At 43.7% G+C, this 17,703-nt stretch overlaps 1 protein-coding gene across 2 annotated transcripts in view; it reads left to right on the top strand.

Annotated features, from left to right (window-relative positions):
• Positions 1 to 17,703, top strand: part of LOC141161755 (uncharacterized) — a 1,209,981-nt gene that overhangs the window by 414,201 nt on the left and 778,077 nt on the right. For both annotated transcript variants that reach the window (XM_073647047.1, XM_073647037.1), the window contains exon 6: positions 16,170 to 16,261. In XM_073647047.1, the coding sequence (XP_073503148.1) occupies positions 16,170 to 16,261 (92 nt within the window). The remainder of the gene's footprint in view (positions 1 to 16,169; positions 16,262 to 17,703) is intronic.

The raw sequence follows: 17,703 nt of genomic DNA, 5'->3' as shown, positions 1-17,703 counted from the left end.
CCTTGAGTACTCCCCAAAAGAAAAAATCCATTGGGGTCATGTCTGGTGAACGTGCCGGCCAATCAAGTGGGCCTCTTCGGCCAATCCATTTATTATGAAATGTTTCATCAAGATACTCGCGGACTACTCTTGAATAATGTGGAGGGGCCCCATCTTGTTGGAAATAATGGTCATTTGAATTAGGCTGTTGCTGTAACTGGGGAACAACTTAATTAGAATTTCGAGATACTTATCTCCTGTGACTGTTACATCAAAAAATATTGATCCTAAAACACCAAAACTTGAAATACCACCACAAACATTGACACCAGGCTCATTTAGTTGTTGCTCTAATGTTAAATGCATGTTCTCATTATACCAGTAAATACAATTTTGTCTGTTAATATGGCCGGATAATTTGAAAGAAGCTTCATCACTCCACATAATCACTTTACATCATGTTTGATAAATCTCCCCCTTCATAACCTTATTACTCTTTCTGTCCACCTACTTTTGGACCACCCTGTATAATAGAGGCCAGAAATGGCAGTATTTTCTGAAAACGTATATGTGATCCGTGTGACGGAAAAAACACTGTTTTAAATACCTGGCCTGTAGGTAACTATTTTGAACAGCAAACCGGTGTCAAAAACTTTGCTGACACACTGAAAAAAAAAATTAATGAAGGCCAGAAATGGCAGTATTTTCTGAAAACGTATATGTGATCCGTGTGGCATAGAAAGCACAGTTTTAAATTGCTGGATTTTTAGCGCTGTAATATGGAAAGGACCTGGCTGTATTCTGCAGTGCCAACAAGCAAATGGTGCAGAAAAACTGTGTTCTCTGGATTGCTTTTTAAGCAAATAATGAGGATTAAGATCCAAAAAAAAAATATTCCTAGCCCCTGAGACATGGGCCTATTTCTTGTGATATATGCACAGCAGTCTGCTATATACCCTGCCTGCCTGCCTATATACACTGCCTGCCTGATATCTCTGCAGATGTATTAGTCCTCAGAAGGACTGTTTGTTGAGATGGATATGTGTCTCTAATATAGTTTGGTACACCTACACTAACTAGAAACAAGCAAATCTCTCCCTAGCTCATCAGCAGCTCTCCCTACACTATCTGATTTCGGAGTGATTGTGACAAGCATGGCAGCGCCAGGTCTGATATAGACCTGATGACGCTGTGCGGCCAGCCAATCACTGTACTGCCACAACCAACATGGCTACGGCATTACAGTGAGTGGCAGGCAATTCCTGCATGTTCATTGGCGCCAGTTAGTCTGGGCGTGAGTGTAACACCCATCCTCCAAAACGGAGTCCAGTGCCGCCACCACAACTCCTTTCTGTAAAATGCTCTCCTCCTCCTCGGTACCAACCTTAGGAGAAAAGCTGCGAGATAAAGCATTGGCTTTAACATTCTTTGTACCAGGGATATAAGTAACAGAAAAATGATACCGAGAAAAAAAAAGTGCCCACCTAGCTTGACGGGCATTCAAGCGCTTGGCAGCATCCAGATAGATCAAATTCTTATGATCTGTGAAAACCTGAATAGGAAATCTAGCGCCTTTCAAAAAATTATGCCAATGTTCAAACGCAAGTTTAATAGCAACTCCTAATTTCCAACATCATAATTCAGTTTCAGGTTTCTGAAAAATTTTTCGAAAAAAAAGCACAAGGATGTACTCCATCCTTGTTCTTCTGAGACAAAACTGCTCCGACCCCCACCGATGAAGCATCGACCTCGAACAAAAAAGGCTTGGTCTCATCAGGCTGCATAAGGATAGGGGCAGAACTTAACCTCTCTTTGAGATACTCAAACACTTCAATGGCCTCAGTAGTCCACTGGACCGTGTGCCCACCTTTCCTGGTGAGATCGGTCAGAGGCTTAACAATTATAGAAAAATTCTTAATGAATTTCCTGTAATAATTGGCAAAACCCAAAAATCTCTGTATAGATTTCAAACCAATAGGCCTATGCCATTCCTGCACAGCCAGAACCTTCACCGGGTCCATCTCAAAGCCCTCGCTGGAGACAATGTAGCCCAAAAAACTAATTCTCTGCACAGCAAACTCACATTTCTCCAGCTTCGCAAAGAGTGAATTATCACTCAATAACTGCAAAACTTCACGTACACTCTGCCAATGGGACTCTAAATCTGGTGAATAAATCAAATTGTCATCCAAATACACAACCACATTCTTACCAATCAAAGGTCTCAGGATGTCATTAATAAGGTTCTGAAAAAATGCTGGTGCATTGGTAAGACCAAAAGGCATCACCAGATTCTCAAAATGACCCATCGGAGTTTTAAAAGCAGTTTTCCATTCATCACCCTCCTTCACTCGTAACAAATTGTATGCCCCCCGGAGTTCAATTTTAGAGAACCACTTGGCCCCCACCAACTGGTTAAACAATTAAGGAATTAACGGCAATGGGTAGGAATTGCGTACGGTAATCTTATTAATTTCACGAAAATCCAGACATGGACGTAAACCCCCTTTTTTTTAACAAAGAAAAATCCAACGGCCACAGGCGACTTAGAAGGTCTAATTTGACTAGCAGCCAGGCTAGTCTGTATGTACTTCTCCAAGGCCTTTCTTTCAGGAATAGTCAGATTAAATAAGCGACTCTTGGGAAGAGTAGCTCCAGGAACAAACTCAATGGCGCAATCATAATCCCTATGAGGAGGTAAAACTTGCGACTCCTCCTCTGAAAACACCATCCAAAAATCCTGAATAGGTACAGGTAATTCCCCTTTTTCCACAGCCGCAATGCGACCATTACAACATTTATCATAGCACTTCGGACTCCAAGACTTAATCACATTAGCAGACCAGTCCAGTAAAGGATTATGCAGTTTTAACCAAGGCTAACCTAAAACGACCGGAGTGGGTAAATTATCTAATACAACAAAGTCCGAAATTTCTTGGTGAAGTCCATTGATAGTGAGGGGAAATGCAGCAACCTTGTGGGTAATAAAAAACCCTTTATCAATCACATTAAGTGTTGAACCACAATCCACAAATACCTGAAATTCAATCAAATTTTCCTGCAAAGTAGTACTCCCAGAAAGAAATACTCCTGCAGAGCGTAAACAAGCAATACGGGTGTAACTGACCTTTTTTTCTTTCTTTACTTAAACAAAGCTCACAGTTCTTAATCAAATAGTCAGCTTTGCCACAGTAAAGACACAATCCCTCGGCGAACCTCCGGTCTCTTTCCTGAGAGCGGAGTGACATCGCCCCAACCTCCATCGGTTCTCCGCCGTCAGAGCAGATTTTCTGGGAACTAGGACCTGACGTTACAGGAGTTTTTACATCATTCACCCTGGACCTCAGTCTCCTGTCCACACGAGCAGCCAATTGCATGGCATCCTGCAGAGTCTGAGGTGCAGGGAATGCAATTAGCAGATCCCTAACCCTTTCACTCACACCAGCAAGAAATAAACATCTCAGCGCCGGATCATTCCATTTAACTTCTGAGGCCCATCTTCTGAAGTGAGTGGAATAATTTTCAACATCACCTGACCCCTGATTCAAACGCCTGAGTTCTGCTTCAGCAGATGAAATTCTATCAGGATCATCATATAATAGACCCATAGCAAAAAAAAAATCTTCAAAAGACCTTAAACACGGATCATTAGGTTGGAGAGAAAAGGCCCATCCCTGTGGTTCATTGTGCAAAAGTGACATAATAAAACCAATGCGCTGTGATTCATTCTCAGAGGACCTTGGTCTCAAATGAAAATATAACAAACAAGCATTTTTAAAGGAAAAAAAATCTTGCTGTTTACCATAAAAGATATCAGGCAGTCCTACCTTTGGTTCCACAAAATGCGCTCCAGAACAGCTACTCACATGTTGCTGTAGCTCGGCCACCTCCAGAGACAATCCCTGCAAGCGTTGAGCCAAATCTTGGACGGAAACCATACTGATCTCCGGATTTCTTTCCTTTTCTTTTTTTGGGCTGGACTTACTGTTATGATCTGCAACATGAACTAAGGAAAGATAGGGGAAGGCTGTCCCTACAGTAAGACTAGGCAGAATCCCTACGATGCAGCGGGCTGCCTGCTCCTAGCAAACAGACCCGCCTTAGTCCTCGGCTAGTCTGAACGGATACCTATAGCATAAGGGCAGGGGTCCCTAAAAGAACTAAGGACTGGGACAAAAATGGGACACCCCCTAAACAGAGAAGTTGTTGCAGAACACAAAAAGACAAACTGACAAAAATGTACTAAAGGTCCCAGAAGGACCAAGCGAACTGACAGAGAAAGGCACCGAAGCACCTGGCTAGAGAAACAGTCAAACACTGAAGTCCAGCACAGCCAAAAGGGCGGAGCTGGAATATAAAGGCAAATGGCCATGTGACTGCAAAACACAAGATGGAAAAAACAAACTGGAGGGTTCTAACAGAAAGGAAAGGAGCACCGTTTGACTTTTTGAACACCAAATTGGCTGGAACCATTAGCGGACACCATGTTGCGATTGGAGAGCCCTAAAGAGATGTGCCTAAACAGTGTTAACCTCCCACAAGTGACCCCATTTTTTAATCTAGACCCCGCAATGATTTTATATGATGTGTGGAGAGCACCTTGATCCCCAGGTGTTTCACAGAAGTTTTATAACGTTGAGCTATGCAAATAAAACGTTTTTCCCACAAAATGTTCTTAAATAATTTTTTCTTCACAAGGGTAACATGATAAATTGCATTATACAATTTGTTGTGCTGTTTTTCCTGTGTACACCGATACCCCATATGTGGTCAAAAAGCACTTTTGAGTCACAGTACAAAGCTCAGAAGGGAAGAAGAGTTCAGATTTTGCTGAAATGGTTTGAGGGTGCCATGTCACATTGACAGAGCCCCAGAGGTGTCAAAATAGTAGAACTCCCCCATAAGTGATGTCATTTTACAAATTACACTTCTCAGTTAATTCATCTAGGTGTGCATGATACCACATGTGCCTCACAGAAATTTCTACTATTGGGCAGTGAAGAAAGAAAAATTAAATTTTTACTGCAAAAATGTTGTTTTAGCCACAAATTTTTTTTTATAAGGGCTAATAGGAAAAACAGACCTCTCAGTTTGTTGTGCAGTTTCTCCTGAGTGCACCAATACATGTAATCAGAAACTACTTTTGAGGCACAGTACAAAACTCAAAAGGGAATGAGCCCCATAAATTAGTGCAGATTTTACTGTTACAGTTTGCGAGTGCCATCACCCACTGGGAGAGCCCCTGAGGTGCGTGTGTCATCAGCGTGACATGTACCGATGCCTGGGAAAAAGTGGTAAAGTTTGCGCTGATCCTAGGCACTGTCTGCTGAAGGCAGCTCTCATCATTGTCGCCAGGTCACACTGAGAACAGCATGACCAGGAGACAATGATGGGAGTTGTATTCAGCACCCGCTGTGTACATCCTGTGTAAAGTTAATAATTAAATAAAAAAATGGCATGGGCTAATGCATAATTTTCATGACTAGCAGTGGGAAAGTCGCCCGCTTGGGGCTGATATTACTAGCCAGGGAAAAAGGCCATTAGCCAAAAATGTTCCCTGGCTCTTATTAACAGCTAACAGCTGTTTTATTAGCATTTACTGGCTAGAGTACAGGGGTACCCCAAATAAAATTGATATAAGGTCCCCGTATAAATTCTTACCAGCAAAGGCTAAACAGACTGCTCTCAATGGCTCCAGAAATGGCACATCAATTGGGGTAATGGGGTTGGGGCTTTGTATTTCCAGCTGACATCAAGCCCAGGTGTTAGTAATGGTGAGGCATTTATTAAATGCCCCCATTACTAACCACCTAGTAAGTTTTGAAATAAACACACAGGAAGAATAAAATCCATTGTTTGAAATAAAACTCAACACCCTGGTTTAGACATTTATTAAAAAATAAAAACACATGTCCCCTGTAAAAAATAAAAACTAAAAAAGCAAACTTATACTCACCTTAATGCCTAATCCTCTGAAGCCAATGGAGTCCTTGTAAAAAACCCAGAAATAATAAAAACCATATCCCTCACCTGTCTGACGTGAAAATAATCCATACTGTTCAACGCCGTAATCCATCTGTGCGACATGTGGTTTTCAAAATGAACGGTGGCATGATGAGACCGTTCATGCTGAAAACCAGGAGAGAATGAGCTGCTGTGAGCGAACCAATGAACTACTGTGACCTCAATGAGATCACCGCTAGCACTGGAGAAAAATTCTCACGGTGCTTGCGCTGATCTCAGTGAGATCACCGCAGTTTACCGTGAGAAAATTCTCATGGTGCTTGTGCTGAGCTCAATGAGATCACTGCTAGCACCGTGAGAAAGTTGATCAGCCCACTCTCTGCAGCTCATTCTCAATTGGTTTTCAGCATGAACGGTCGCATCATGCCACCATTCATTTTAAAAACCACATGTTGCACAGATGGATTATGGCGTGGGACAGTCTTAAAGGTAAGGAATATCGTTGTTTATTATGTTTGTTTTTTTACAGGGGCATGGGCATCAGAGGAATATCTTCACGTTGGAAAGGTGAGGGATAGGGTTGTTTATTATTTTTGTTTTTTTACAAGGGACATTGGCTTCAATTGATTAGGCATAAAGGTGAGTATAACTTTTTATTTTTTAATAAATGTGTAAAATAGTGTGTTGAGTTTTATTTCAAATAAAGGATTTTATTCTTCCTGTGTGTTTAATTCAAAACATACTACGGGGTTAGTAATGGGGGTGTCTTAAAGACGCCTCTCCTTTACTAACCCCTGGGCTTGATGTCAGCTGGCAATACAAAGCTGACATCAGCCACATCTCTATTACCCACTTGCACAACTGCACAAGGGCAAGTGGGAAGAGTGAGGCTAAGAGCCAGAATTGGTGCATCTTATTGATGCGCCATTTCTGGTGCCTCTGAGGGCTAATGATATTAGCCTCGGAGGGGGCTAATATCCATGGCCCCTTCCCTGGCTGGTAATATCAGCCACCAGTGGGTGGCTTTCCCTCTGCTGGTCATGAATAATTGGCGGGAGCTCACGCTGTTTTTTTAAATTAATTCTTAATTTTACACATAACATACAGTGCGGGCGCTGACTACAACTCCCATCATTGTCGCCTGGTCACGCTGATCTCAGGGAGAAAGGACGACAAAGATGTGAGCTGCACTCAGCACCCAGCGCCTGAGAACAGGGCAAACTGTGCCCGCTTTTCTCAGGCGCCGGTACATGTGATAATGATGCGGCACACGTGTGTCACACGTATAAAACACATGGACACACGGACATGGATATCTCCTGCACACTGTCCATGATCTAACTAACTTGCTAAAGACTGGTGACCCAGGTATCATCATGACATCGGATCATCATGGCAATGATCGGCCAATAAACGATGATGTCTTGGGGGCATCGATCATAAAGCAGAGGGATATTGATCACAGCATTTAGATGTTTAAATTGCTTGGAGCAGTGCAGGCTCTGCTCCTGACAGTGAGTGCAGGGTGTCAGCAGTCAGAATCGCTGAACAGCCAGCGGCAATCACGAGTGCACAGTTACTGTGCTTGAAAATCACCTGATCGTATCCATACATCCAAAGGTGGGAAGTCCTTCCCAACCTGGATTTATGGATACTACTAAGGTCCTGAAAGGTATGACATGCAGAAGTAGTGCTGTTGCTTTAAAGCATTCAGCAACTATTAGAAGTAACACAAGCACAGGAGACAGGAAGTGTTGTGCTCCAAAAGCATCCAGCAATTAGAGGGGTTAACACAGTCACAGGAGAAGGGAAGTGTTTTAGCAGAACCCCAGGGGGATTGTGGGGAAGTTGTTTACTGTCTGGCTGGAGCCGCAGAGAAAGGTGGTGTGTTTTTTCTGTATCTCACAAAAGCGTCCCTGCAAGTGAAAAGGATTCAAGTCAGGAGTGAAGCTAAGCACAGGTCAGGTAGAGTTCCTGAACTAGCAGTGCAGAGTATTGTCAGGCAGAAAGATAAGGACTGGAAGAAATAGTATCACAAGGATCATCTCCCTCAGCAAACCCCCCCCTCCATCTCACTGTGCTGTAAGGAATGCTGTGTTCATTAATGTGCCTTTGCATTAGAACTGTGCTGTCCTCTACTACTGGGAAGACTGTGATTTGCTGTGCTGCTAACCAAACTGTACTGTTTGTCAATGGAGCCTGTTGCTCATAAGACTTAACTTGCACTAGTTGTGCGGCTTCTTATTAAATGCTACTGTTCTACCATTTATGAGGACTCTTATCAAGTGTGTCTGGTTAGCAAATGAAACAACCTACGTGTCTGTGCCTGAGGGTCAATACCCCTGTGTGCCTGAGAGAAGCTGCAGCATATGGTCTATGATCGCCCTGAGTAACGGTTCCCCCAGAATTCCAAAGAATTCATGTAACCTATCTCACCCCTATCTGAACATAGCTGTGTGTAACATTGGTGGCCCGTACAGGGAGTCCTGAGCGGGAATTAGCGTGTAGAGGGAGAAGAGGAAAATACAGCAGCACAGCACCTCAACTCAACTCTGCTACACCAGTTAAAGGGGACCAGCCCTAATGAAAACTCACTAGCAGCAATGGATGTGGAAATACAAATGGACAGAATAAGTGAGCTGCTTCTTCACTTAAACTGGGAAGAATTGAGAACAGTAGCAGAACATATAAAGATGTCAGAAGAACAGATTTCTAAAGCACACAACCGCAGACAACCGTTAGCTGACACTAATGCAAAAATGGATGAGCTGGGGAAGAAAGAAGCTGAAGACGTCATGGGGATGTTCCTCCAGGAGCTAACACAGTTTCTAACCAGGTTGAAGTTGGAGGATGGAAGGGCGGCACCAATTACCAAAAGCGGGAATCTCCGTCCGCAGACTGAACTACAGGAATTGAAAGAACAACTGAAAGCCCTAACAACAGCCCTGCAGGAATATACCAAAACCTCTGAACGGTTGACAGACTCAGACAGAACCTTTAACCTGCTCGGATTAGATAAATCAGGAAGACAGATCTCTCTAACACCACAAATCACCATAAGGAAATAATTCAAGATCCTGGGACAGATTGGAGAGCGTGAACAGAAAGAGAAACTGTCTTATATGAACTTGTTGCACCAGATCGATGCAGGCTTACAGAAAAGCTACCAGCCAGATGAGATCGTTGAGGGGGTGGTGAAAGCGATCAGCCCAGGATTGAATGTCCGTAGTATGCTGGAAATGAGGAGTCAATTGACCTTGCAACAGCTGAAGATGATTTTAAAAGGGCACTATAAAGAAGAGAGTACTTCAGAATTGTTCCACCGACTCAATAAGCTCTCACAGAAAAATAATGAATCACCCCAAAGTTTCTTGTTCAGAGCAATTGAACTGAAGGATAGACTGTTGTATGTATCCAGAGATGTAGAAGTGGAGGAGAGGTTTGATGCTGGACTAGTCCAGAAGAAGTTCTTGAGATCATTGGAAATGGGGTTAATCAGCAAAGACATCAAGTTGCAGCTGAAACAGTACCTAGAAGATCCCGGCATTCTGGACGAAGTCCTAATTGAAAAAGTGATTGAGGCCGCTAGTTTGGAGTCAGAGAACGAACAAAAGTTAAAGAAAGGCTCTGGTCCTAAAAACACCAAAATGAGTCAGCTGAAGTTGGAGACCCCTGGTGGCCAGTCTGAAGATATTCATGGAGACCCTCCAGTGCCACCTCCGAGAGGGAACCTTAAAGCACCAACAAAAGAGTTGACCGCCAGCGCTGACTGGGAAGAAGTAATAGGAGAAATGTGAACTGAGTTGATTGAGGTGAAAAAGTTGATTCGTTCCAGGCCATAACCTGTATCCCTCAGACCCAGGAGTGGGTTCCAAAACAAGAATATACTCAGCTTGTGAAGCATGCCGTTCATCAAATCAGAGTACGGTGTGTGTGCACTGTCTAAGACAGTGGTTCTCAACTCCAGTCCTCAAGACCCACCAACAGATCATGTTTTCAGGATTTCATTAGTATTGCACAAGTAATACTTCCATCACCTGTGCAATACTAAGGAAATCCTGAAAACATGATCTGTTGGTGGGTCTTGAGGACTGGAGTTGAGAACCACTGGTCTAAGATATGGTGAGGAAGGACATTATGCCAAGGAATGCCAATAGTCATGGTCATTTGGGTTAAAAGACAGGAGGTTGCCAGAGCGGGGTGACTGGTAACCGCGAAACGGAGGAGGCCACAGAATCAAATCCAAATCTCACCAAACCCCAGAACGGCGCATGAGGTAAAACGGCTGCATCAGTACTATCATAAGTGTGTTCCCGTCTACAACAGCTGCAAGAGAGACAGGGGCATCAGTTACTTAATGGCAAATGTGGAGGTCAAACAATGTACTCCTGGGAGGAAGATTCCTTAGTCACTAAAGATAGCATCATCAGCTTAGTCGGTGAAAGGGTTTATACAGAGTCAGCTAGATGGACTCTTGGTAAAAGCACTGTGGGACACAGGAGCCCAAGCGAGCCTTTTAAATGAAGAATGAATAAGGCACATACCTGCCTTCGGTCACTAAAAGAACTCTTAGGACCAGTGGAACTCCACGGCAAAGCTGTCAACAAGACCGAAAACCCTTTCATAGGCAGGGTGAAAGTGACTTTCCAACTGAGGGCCACGAAGAACAGCAACACCATTGAGCTTTTGGTACCTTTTCTCGTGACCAATGATCAGAACGTGGCAGAGGATCCTATCCTGGGTTATAATGTAATCAGTGAGGTCATCACGAAACACAAGGCAGGGACGCTGGTTGTGGATGCAATTGCCACATCACTTGCCATATCCAATGCCGTGGCAGAAAATGCAATTCATAGAGTAAAGAAAATACAGAATACGATGGACCTAAAGGAAGTCAAGGTAGGCTGGCGCCCAACCATCATCCCTGCAAACAAAATGGTGGGGGTGAGGTGTTTAGTCTGGATAGAACCGGGAAGAAAAGTCCAGAAAATGGGCTATCTCTACTACAGCAAAGAGTTTGAGGTATACGCTGTCAACAACCCATTGACCTATGTCCTTACTACAGCCAAACTGAATGCAATGGGTCAGAGATGGGTTGCTGAACTAGCCGACTTAAATTTCAGCATCAAGTACAGGTCAGGAAAATGCAATGCAGATGCTGACGGATTGTCAAAAATGCCACCAGAGCCTGAGGAGTTCATGCAAGAATGTTCAGAGAAAGTCAGTTTGGAAGCAATTGTGAGCACTACCCAAGCAGTACAAGCTTATCAGGAGGAAGCCACACCATTGTGGTGCCCGTTGACGAGAATCGAGAGAACAAAATCACCCCCAGTCTATTCAACAACTACCTAAAGGGAAAATCCATAGAGCACAATGGGAAGATCAGATAATTGGTAGAATACTACTTTATGTGGACCAAAATCGTTTTCCAAGTAAACGGGAGGGAGACAATGAGTCACCGGCAGTATCTGTTTTAATTAAAGAATGGACGAAGCTCTACCTCAGTGAAGACGGTATCCTGTATCGTAAAGGAGGACAAAACTGGCAGTTGGTACTACTCAGAGTATTCCGTAGGTTGGTCTTCAAAGAACTCTATGAAAACATGGGTCACCTGGGAGTGGAAAGGACAACAAATTTGATCTGTGAACCTTTCTTCTGGCCGTACATGCAGAGAAATATTGAGAGGTACGTGCCCAGGGAGTGTGGGTGTCTGAAAGATAAATGTTCAAACACATCAACCCAGGCACCTATGGGCAACATCCAAACTACGTATCCGTTTGAGATGGTCTCAATAGACTTTCTACATCTCGAGACATGCAAGGGTGGTTATGAATACATCTTGGTGGTGATGGACTATTTCACTCAATTTGCTCAAGCATATGCCACCACCAATTTATCGGGTCGAAAAGCGGCAGAGAAGATCTTCAATGATTTTGCGTTGAGGTTTGGATTCCCTACGAGGTTACACCACAACCAAGGAAGAGAATTTGAGAACCAGATCTTTGCCAAGTTAGGAAAGTACTGTATGATTCAGAGATCCCACACAACGCCCTGTCACCCAGAGGGTAATGGACAAGTGGAACGTTTTAACGGGACATTGTCGATGTTGCACACTTTAACAGCTAATGAGCTGAAAGACTGAAAGAGTTCTCTGTCAAAAGTGGTACATGCCTTTAACTGTACAAAGAGCGATGCAACGGGTTACTCACCTTTTTTCCTATTGTATGGACGATCGTCAAAACTGCCAATCAACATCATGTTCGATACTCCGTTGTCAGAGACTTACAGAACGTATCCGGAGTACGTTCGGAAATGGAAGGAACGGATGGCAGTGGCATACAACATAGCATCCAAAGTGGTTACGCAAGGACAAAGCAAGAGTAAGGAGTACTATGATCGAAAATGTTATGGAGAAGAATTGGCACCAGAAAGACGGGTGCTAGTCAAGAACGTACGTGAGAAAGGTGGTCCAGGAAAACTTCGTTCGTAGTGGGAAGACAAGGTGTATGTGGTCGTAAGGTGGAAAGCTGATGACAGCCCAGTGTATGAAATCCGATTGGAAACGGGAGACAAGAAAACAAGAATAGTCCATCGGAAATTACTACTGCCCTGTGATAATCTCCCACCACCACAAAACTTCCCAGAAGTAGACCGACATCGTCGAGATCGACTAAGGGACCACCACAGACTGAAGCTCTGGAGGTGGATAGTGACCTTAAAAGTTCCGATGGAGAAGAACACACCGTTGTATTTCTCGGACCGGCAAGGAGAGGGATGTACCATCCTTAGGAGAGTGAACTAAGTCCTGAGGCTCCAGAGTTCGTACCAAGAAGTACAGATGTACAGATGAAGTCCAATTCAGATCTGATGATTGAACACCGGCCCCTGAAGAGACTGATCGACACTCAGGAGGAGCGGAATTACCAGACCATGTGGAAACAAGTGACTCAGGAAAAGTACAGTAACTTACAGAGGCAGCTCCAAGAGCATCTGAGGAAGCACGGGAAATGAGTGCGGCGGGAAGAAACTTCTGTGACCAAAGAACCCGTGGTCTCTGAGGAACAACCCACCAGGAGGATGTCGACTCGAGAAGTGAGGAGGTCCGTGATGCTGACGTATGAGACACTTGGTGAACCGAGTCAAGTGCCATGGACTGTCGACTGGAAACGGGTATTTCTGCCTGTGGACCAGGTAAGCCCACTTGAGTGCTATTCACCACTGAGAGGCAGTATGGAAGATGTTGCCTGGTGGAAAGACTTGTTTTCATGCTTTTATTTTCCTTAAAAGACTTTGTAGAAACAAAGAACTGTTAAACCATAGAGAGCAAGAGAGCTGGTTGAAGACATATGAAAAGCTCCAGCTGAAGAGATGCTGATTGTTTTAATTGTGTTAATTGTTTATTTCTTATAGGCATCCTACAAGAAAAAGGTCATAAGACTAGGTTGTTATCAATGTTTAAGAACGTTATACCAATTTGACAATGCCAATTTGTATATAAAGTTATCCAACTTTCACCACTGTCTCAGAATTAGTCAGATTGACCAATTAAGACGAATGTCAAGGACGACATTCAAAAAGGAGGGAAGAGTGTGACATGCAGAAGTAGTGCTGTTGCTTTAAAAGCATTCAGCAACTATTATAAGTAACACAAGCACAGGAGACAGGAAGTGTTTTGCTTCAGAACCATCCAGCAACTAGAGGGGTTAACACAGTCACAGGAAAAGGGGAGTGTTTTAGCAGAGCCCCAGGGGGATTGTGGGGAAGTTGTTTACTGTGTGGCTGGAGACGAAGAGAAAGGTGGTGTGTGAGTTCTGTATCTCACAAAAGCGCCCCTGCAAGTGAAAAGGATTCAAGTCAGGAGTGAAGCTAAGCACAGGTCAGGTAAAGTTCCTGAACTATCAGTGCAGAGTATTGTCAGGTAGAAAGATAAGGAATGGAAGAAATAGTATCGCAGGGATCATCTCCCTCAGCAACCCCCCCCCATCTCACTGTGCTGTAAGGAATGCTGTGTTCATTAATCTGCCTTTGCATTAGAACTGTGCTGTCCTGTACTACTGGGAAAACTGTGAACTGCTGTGCTGCTAAGAAAACTGTACTGTTTGTCACTGGAGCCTGTTGCTCATAAGACTTAAGAAGCCGCACAGCTAGTGCAAGTTATTAAAGGCTACTGTTCCACCGTTTATGAGGACTCTTGTCAAGTGAGTCTGGTCAGCAAATGAAACAACCTACGTGTCTGTGCGTGAGGGTCAATACCCCTGTGTGCCTGAGAGAAGCTGCAGTGTATGGTCTATGATCGCCCTGAGTAACGGTTCCTCCAGGATTCCAAAGAATTCATGTAACCTGTCTCGCCTTTATCTGAACCTAGTGGCGTGCTTGTAATAACAAAGGGTTAAAAGCAAAGCCACAAAAAGAAGAATTAAATTTCCCCCAAAAATTCAATAATTAAAGCAGCAAAAAAGTGCAACAATATTTACCTGCCCAGGAAATAATGCAGGATGCAGCAAACCCATATTATAAAGATATTGTCAACAAAGGTGCAAAACAATGATGAGACAACCACTCCAAACCTACCAATGGTTTTTGCTTTTAATTTTAGTGTAGGGACTTGGAAATGTGAAGACCCCAATCTAAGGCTGGTTTCACACGTCCGTATATTTCCGGTACCGGAAAAATCGGTACCAGAGATATCCGTGTCCCATGTGTGTTTTACGTGTTGCATCTGTGTGTGCCGCATCAGGAGCACATGAACCGGCACTTCGGAATCAGCGCTACCATTAGCGCTGTTCCCCAAGCGCCGTGTGCTGAACACTGCCCTCATCATGGTTCCCTGCTGACACTGCGATCAGCACCAGCAGGGACAATGATGAGAGTAGTAGTATCTGCTCCCTCAGTGTCCGACTGTAAAAATCAGAATAAAATAATAAAATCCTTATATTCACCTGTCTGGAGATGTCCCCCGCTGTAATCATTGTGACGGCTGACACAGAGGAGCGAGCAAGCCCCGGATCTGCGCTGAGCTCAGGAGCGGTGTTCTGTCACTCAGGAGCGGCTCATTCTCCCCAGTTCCTCTGTGTCAGCGGTCGCATGGATTACTGCGGGGGACATTTCCGGACAGGCGAATATAAGGATTTTATTATTTTATTCTTGTTTTTACACATGGACACTGTGGGAGCAGACACTACTACTCCCAATATTGTCTCTTGCTCATGCTAATCACAGCACGAGCAGGGAACAATGATGTGGACAACATTCAGCACCCGGCGCTTGGGAACAATGCTAACTGTAGCGCTGATTCCCAGGCACCGGTACATGTCACACGGATGACACACAGATGTCATCCATGTGAGACATTTTGCGGACCGTGCATCAGTAAAATAGTGGACATGTCAGAGTGTGGAACACACGGACACACGGTCCGTGAAAACACACTGACGTTCACAGACCCATTGATTTGAATGGGTCTCGTGTCTCAGTGTCTCCGGTACGTGTGGAAACTGTCACCACACGTACTGAAAATACGGACCCGTGCAAGAGCCCTAATAGTATGGGCATTACTAATAGGCTGTAAGCCAGACTCTGTGCACTACCTGTCTGCGACCAGCACCCTATACAAGCCTTTTTATGTGCAAGTTTAATACTAAGCAATCACCCCCTCAGTGAACTGGTAGGTTGTGAGTGGGTGTCTCATCAGTATTTTGCATCTGTGTTGCTGACATCTTTTTTATATGGGTTTGCTGCTTCCTGCATTACTTCTGAAGACCTAGGCAGGTAAATACTGTTGCCCTTTTTTGCTGTGTTAATTCTCCAATTGATAGCTTTCCCATGTGCAATGTTCCTCAATTGTTGGAAGCTGATGGACGGCCCTGGTCATATGTTCCTCCATTAGCTGACATTTTGAGAACAGGAGAGATATGCAAACTAGAGGATTCTGCTTCACAAAGAAGGAAAAGGTGAAATATCTCATTCAGATGTCCGTTATTTTTTCATACAAAAAAGTGGCCTGTGTTTCATCAGTTTTTTTTATCAGAATTTCATCAAAGTTTGGTTTGAGTTTTATCAGTTATTCTTGAATGAGAAAAAGAAAATTCTTCCAAACTGTGAAAGACAGACAGCAAATGGTCTGAATAAAACACCAGATATAGATAATAAATCACCATTATTGTAACTGTGCAGTAGTTATCATTTTCATATAGCCAACAATATAAATGCACTTTTTTTTTTTTTAGAATAATGAGCCATCACTAAATGATTTTTCAAGCATTGGTGAATACTTTACTCACAAGAGAAGACTGGACATAGAGCCCTATTTTCTATCACAGTAAGTTTTATCTTTATTTAAAAAAGTTTATATTTAATATGAATTTAAATTAGCAGGAGACTGCAAGAGGAGTTCTGCCTATTTTGCTCTCAGCTCTTCGTCTGATACCATGTGGAGGGTGAGTTCTTTTTAGCTGCTTTCACTTGGTGTTGATGCTGTGTGGTAGCCTTTTGTTGCTATGGTGCTTTACCTGAAGGGTAGTATGACCTGGTGCTGTGGGGCTTTTCCTTGCAGCATCTGTGCCCCATGGCACCTGGGTTGCTCCCCCTTCTTATGCGCTATTGCTTCCGCAGTGGGCGCAGCACCTTTAAGGTTAGTCTCTCAATAAGAAGTTCGCAGTGACAGTGCGCATTGTACTTTCTGATCATATTGGTATCTAAGAACCACGTGTTCAGTTTTGTATATTTTTGCTTAACCGCACTAGATCAATGTATGATTTTTGGATGTTTGGTCCATGTGTTATTTTTCTGCAGTTATAACATATATTTAATATGATCTAAGCATTGCCACATTTGCTGTCTGCAAACATGATATTTTGCGCTAGTAAATGTGCTTTGTTTCTGTTGGTTTATACTCGATGGACACATGGCCAATTTATGTTATCTGTAATATTTGGTCCTAGATCCTGGCAGCATTGTATTATACTACACTACATGTCTACTTTACTATTTCTGGTTCTTAGAAGTGCCCTGATTCTGATAACTTTTTCCTCCTGATGCATGGCTCCACCTATCTTAGGCCAGGGTCCCACTAGCGAATCACATCGGATGCGATATGCTAGTGACATTCGGCTCCTGCTCTGCTGCGAGTGGGAGCCGAGTGTCAGTGCTCCATGCTGCGATCTTCTCGCACAGAGAGAATCGCAGCACAGCTGCGGAGTGAATGGAGAAATCAATATCTCCATCTTCTCTGTTGCTGGCGTCGTCGGGAATCGCACTGCACTCGGGTGTTATCCAAGTGCAACACGGTGTTTCACACACATCCATAGGCTTCTATGGGTGCGTGCAATCCGAATGCAGCATGCAATTGCAGAAGTAACGAAAAAAAAAAAATGACTACTATAAGGCGACTAATGTTAAGTGCAAGTGCTCGATACTTGAGTTTGCATCGGGTGCTCGTGTATGCACCGAGTATAGCAGGTGCTCGAGTGACATACTCGAGTCTCCACCCCAAATGTTTTGCAGCTGTTATACAGCCAAAAAAAAACCTTGCGGGGATTGTCTGCCATGCACGAGCGATCCCTGCATGGTTATTTTTGGGTGTCTAATAACCGTGAAACATGTGGGGTGGGGACTCGAGCATGTCACTTGAGCACCCGGGATACTTGGTGCAATCCCGAGTACCAGATGCAAACTCAAGTAGCGAACACTTGCACTCAAGACTAATGACAGCTTATTCAATATGATGACCTAATGTTATCAAATTCCGTCATACCTCTGGGT

The sequence above is a fragment of the Phyllobates terribilis genome, unplaced genomic scaffold (assembly GCF_046119375.1).
Source record: "Phyllobates terribilis strain yellow unplaced genomic scaffold, ASM4611937v1 Scaffold_1__5_contigs__length_1240528914, whole genome shotgun sequence".
Classification (NCBI taxonomy): domain Eukaryota; kingdom Metazoa; phylum Chordata; class Amphibia; order Anura; family Dendrobatidae; genus Phyllobates; species Phyllobates terribilis.
The sequence above is the reverse complement of the archived record's forward strand: the minus strand, read 5'-3'. Positions and strand labels throughout refer to the sequence as shown.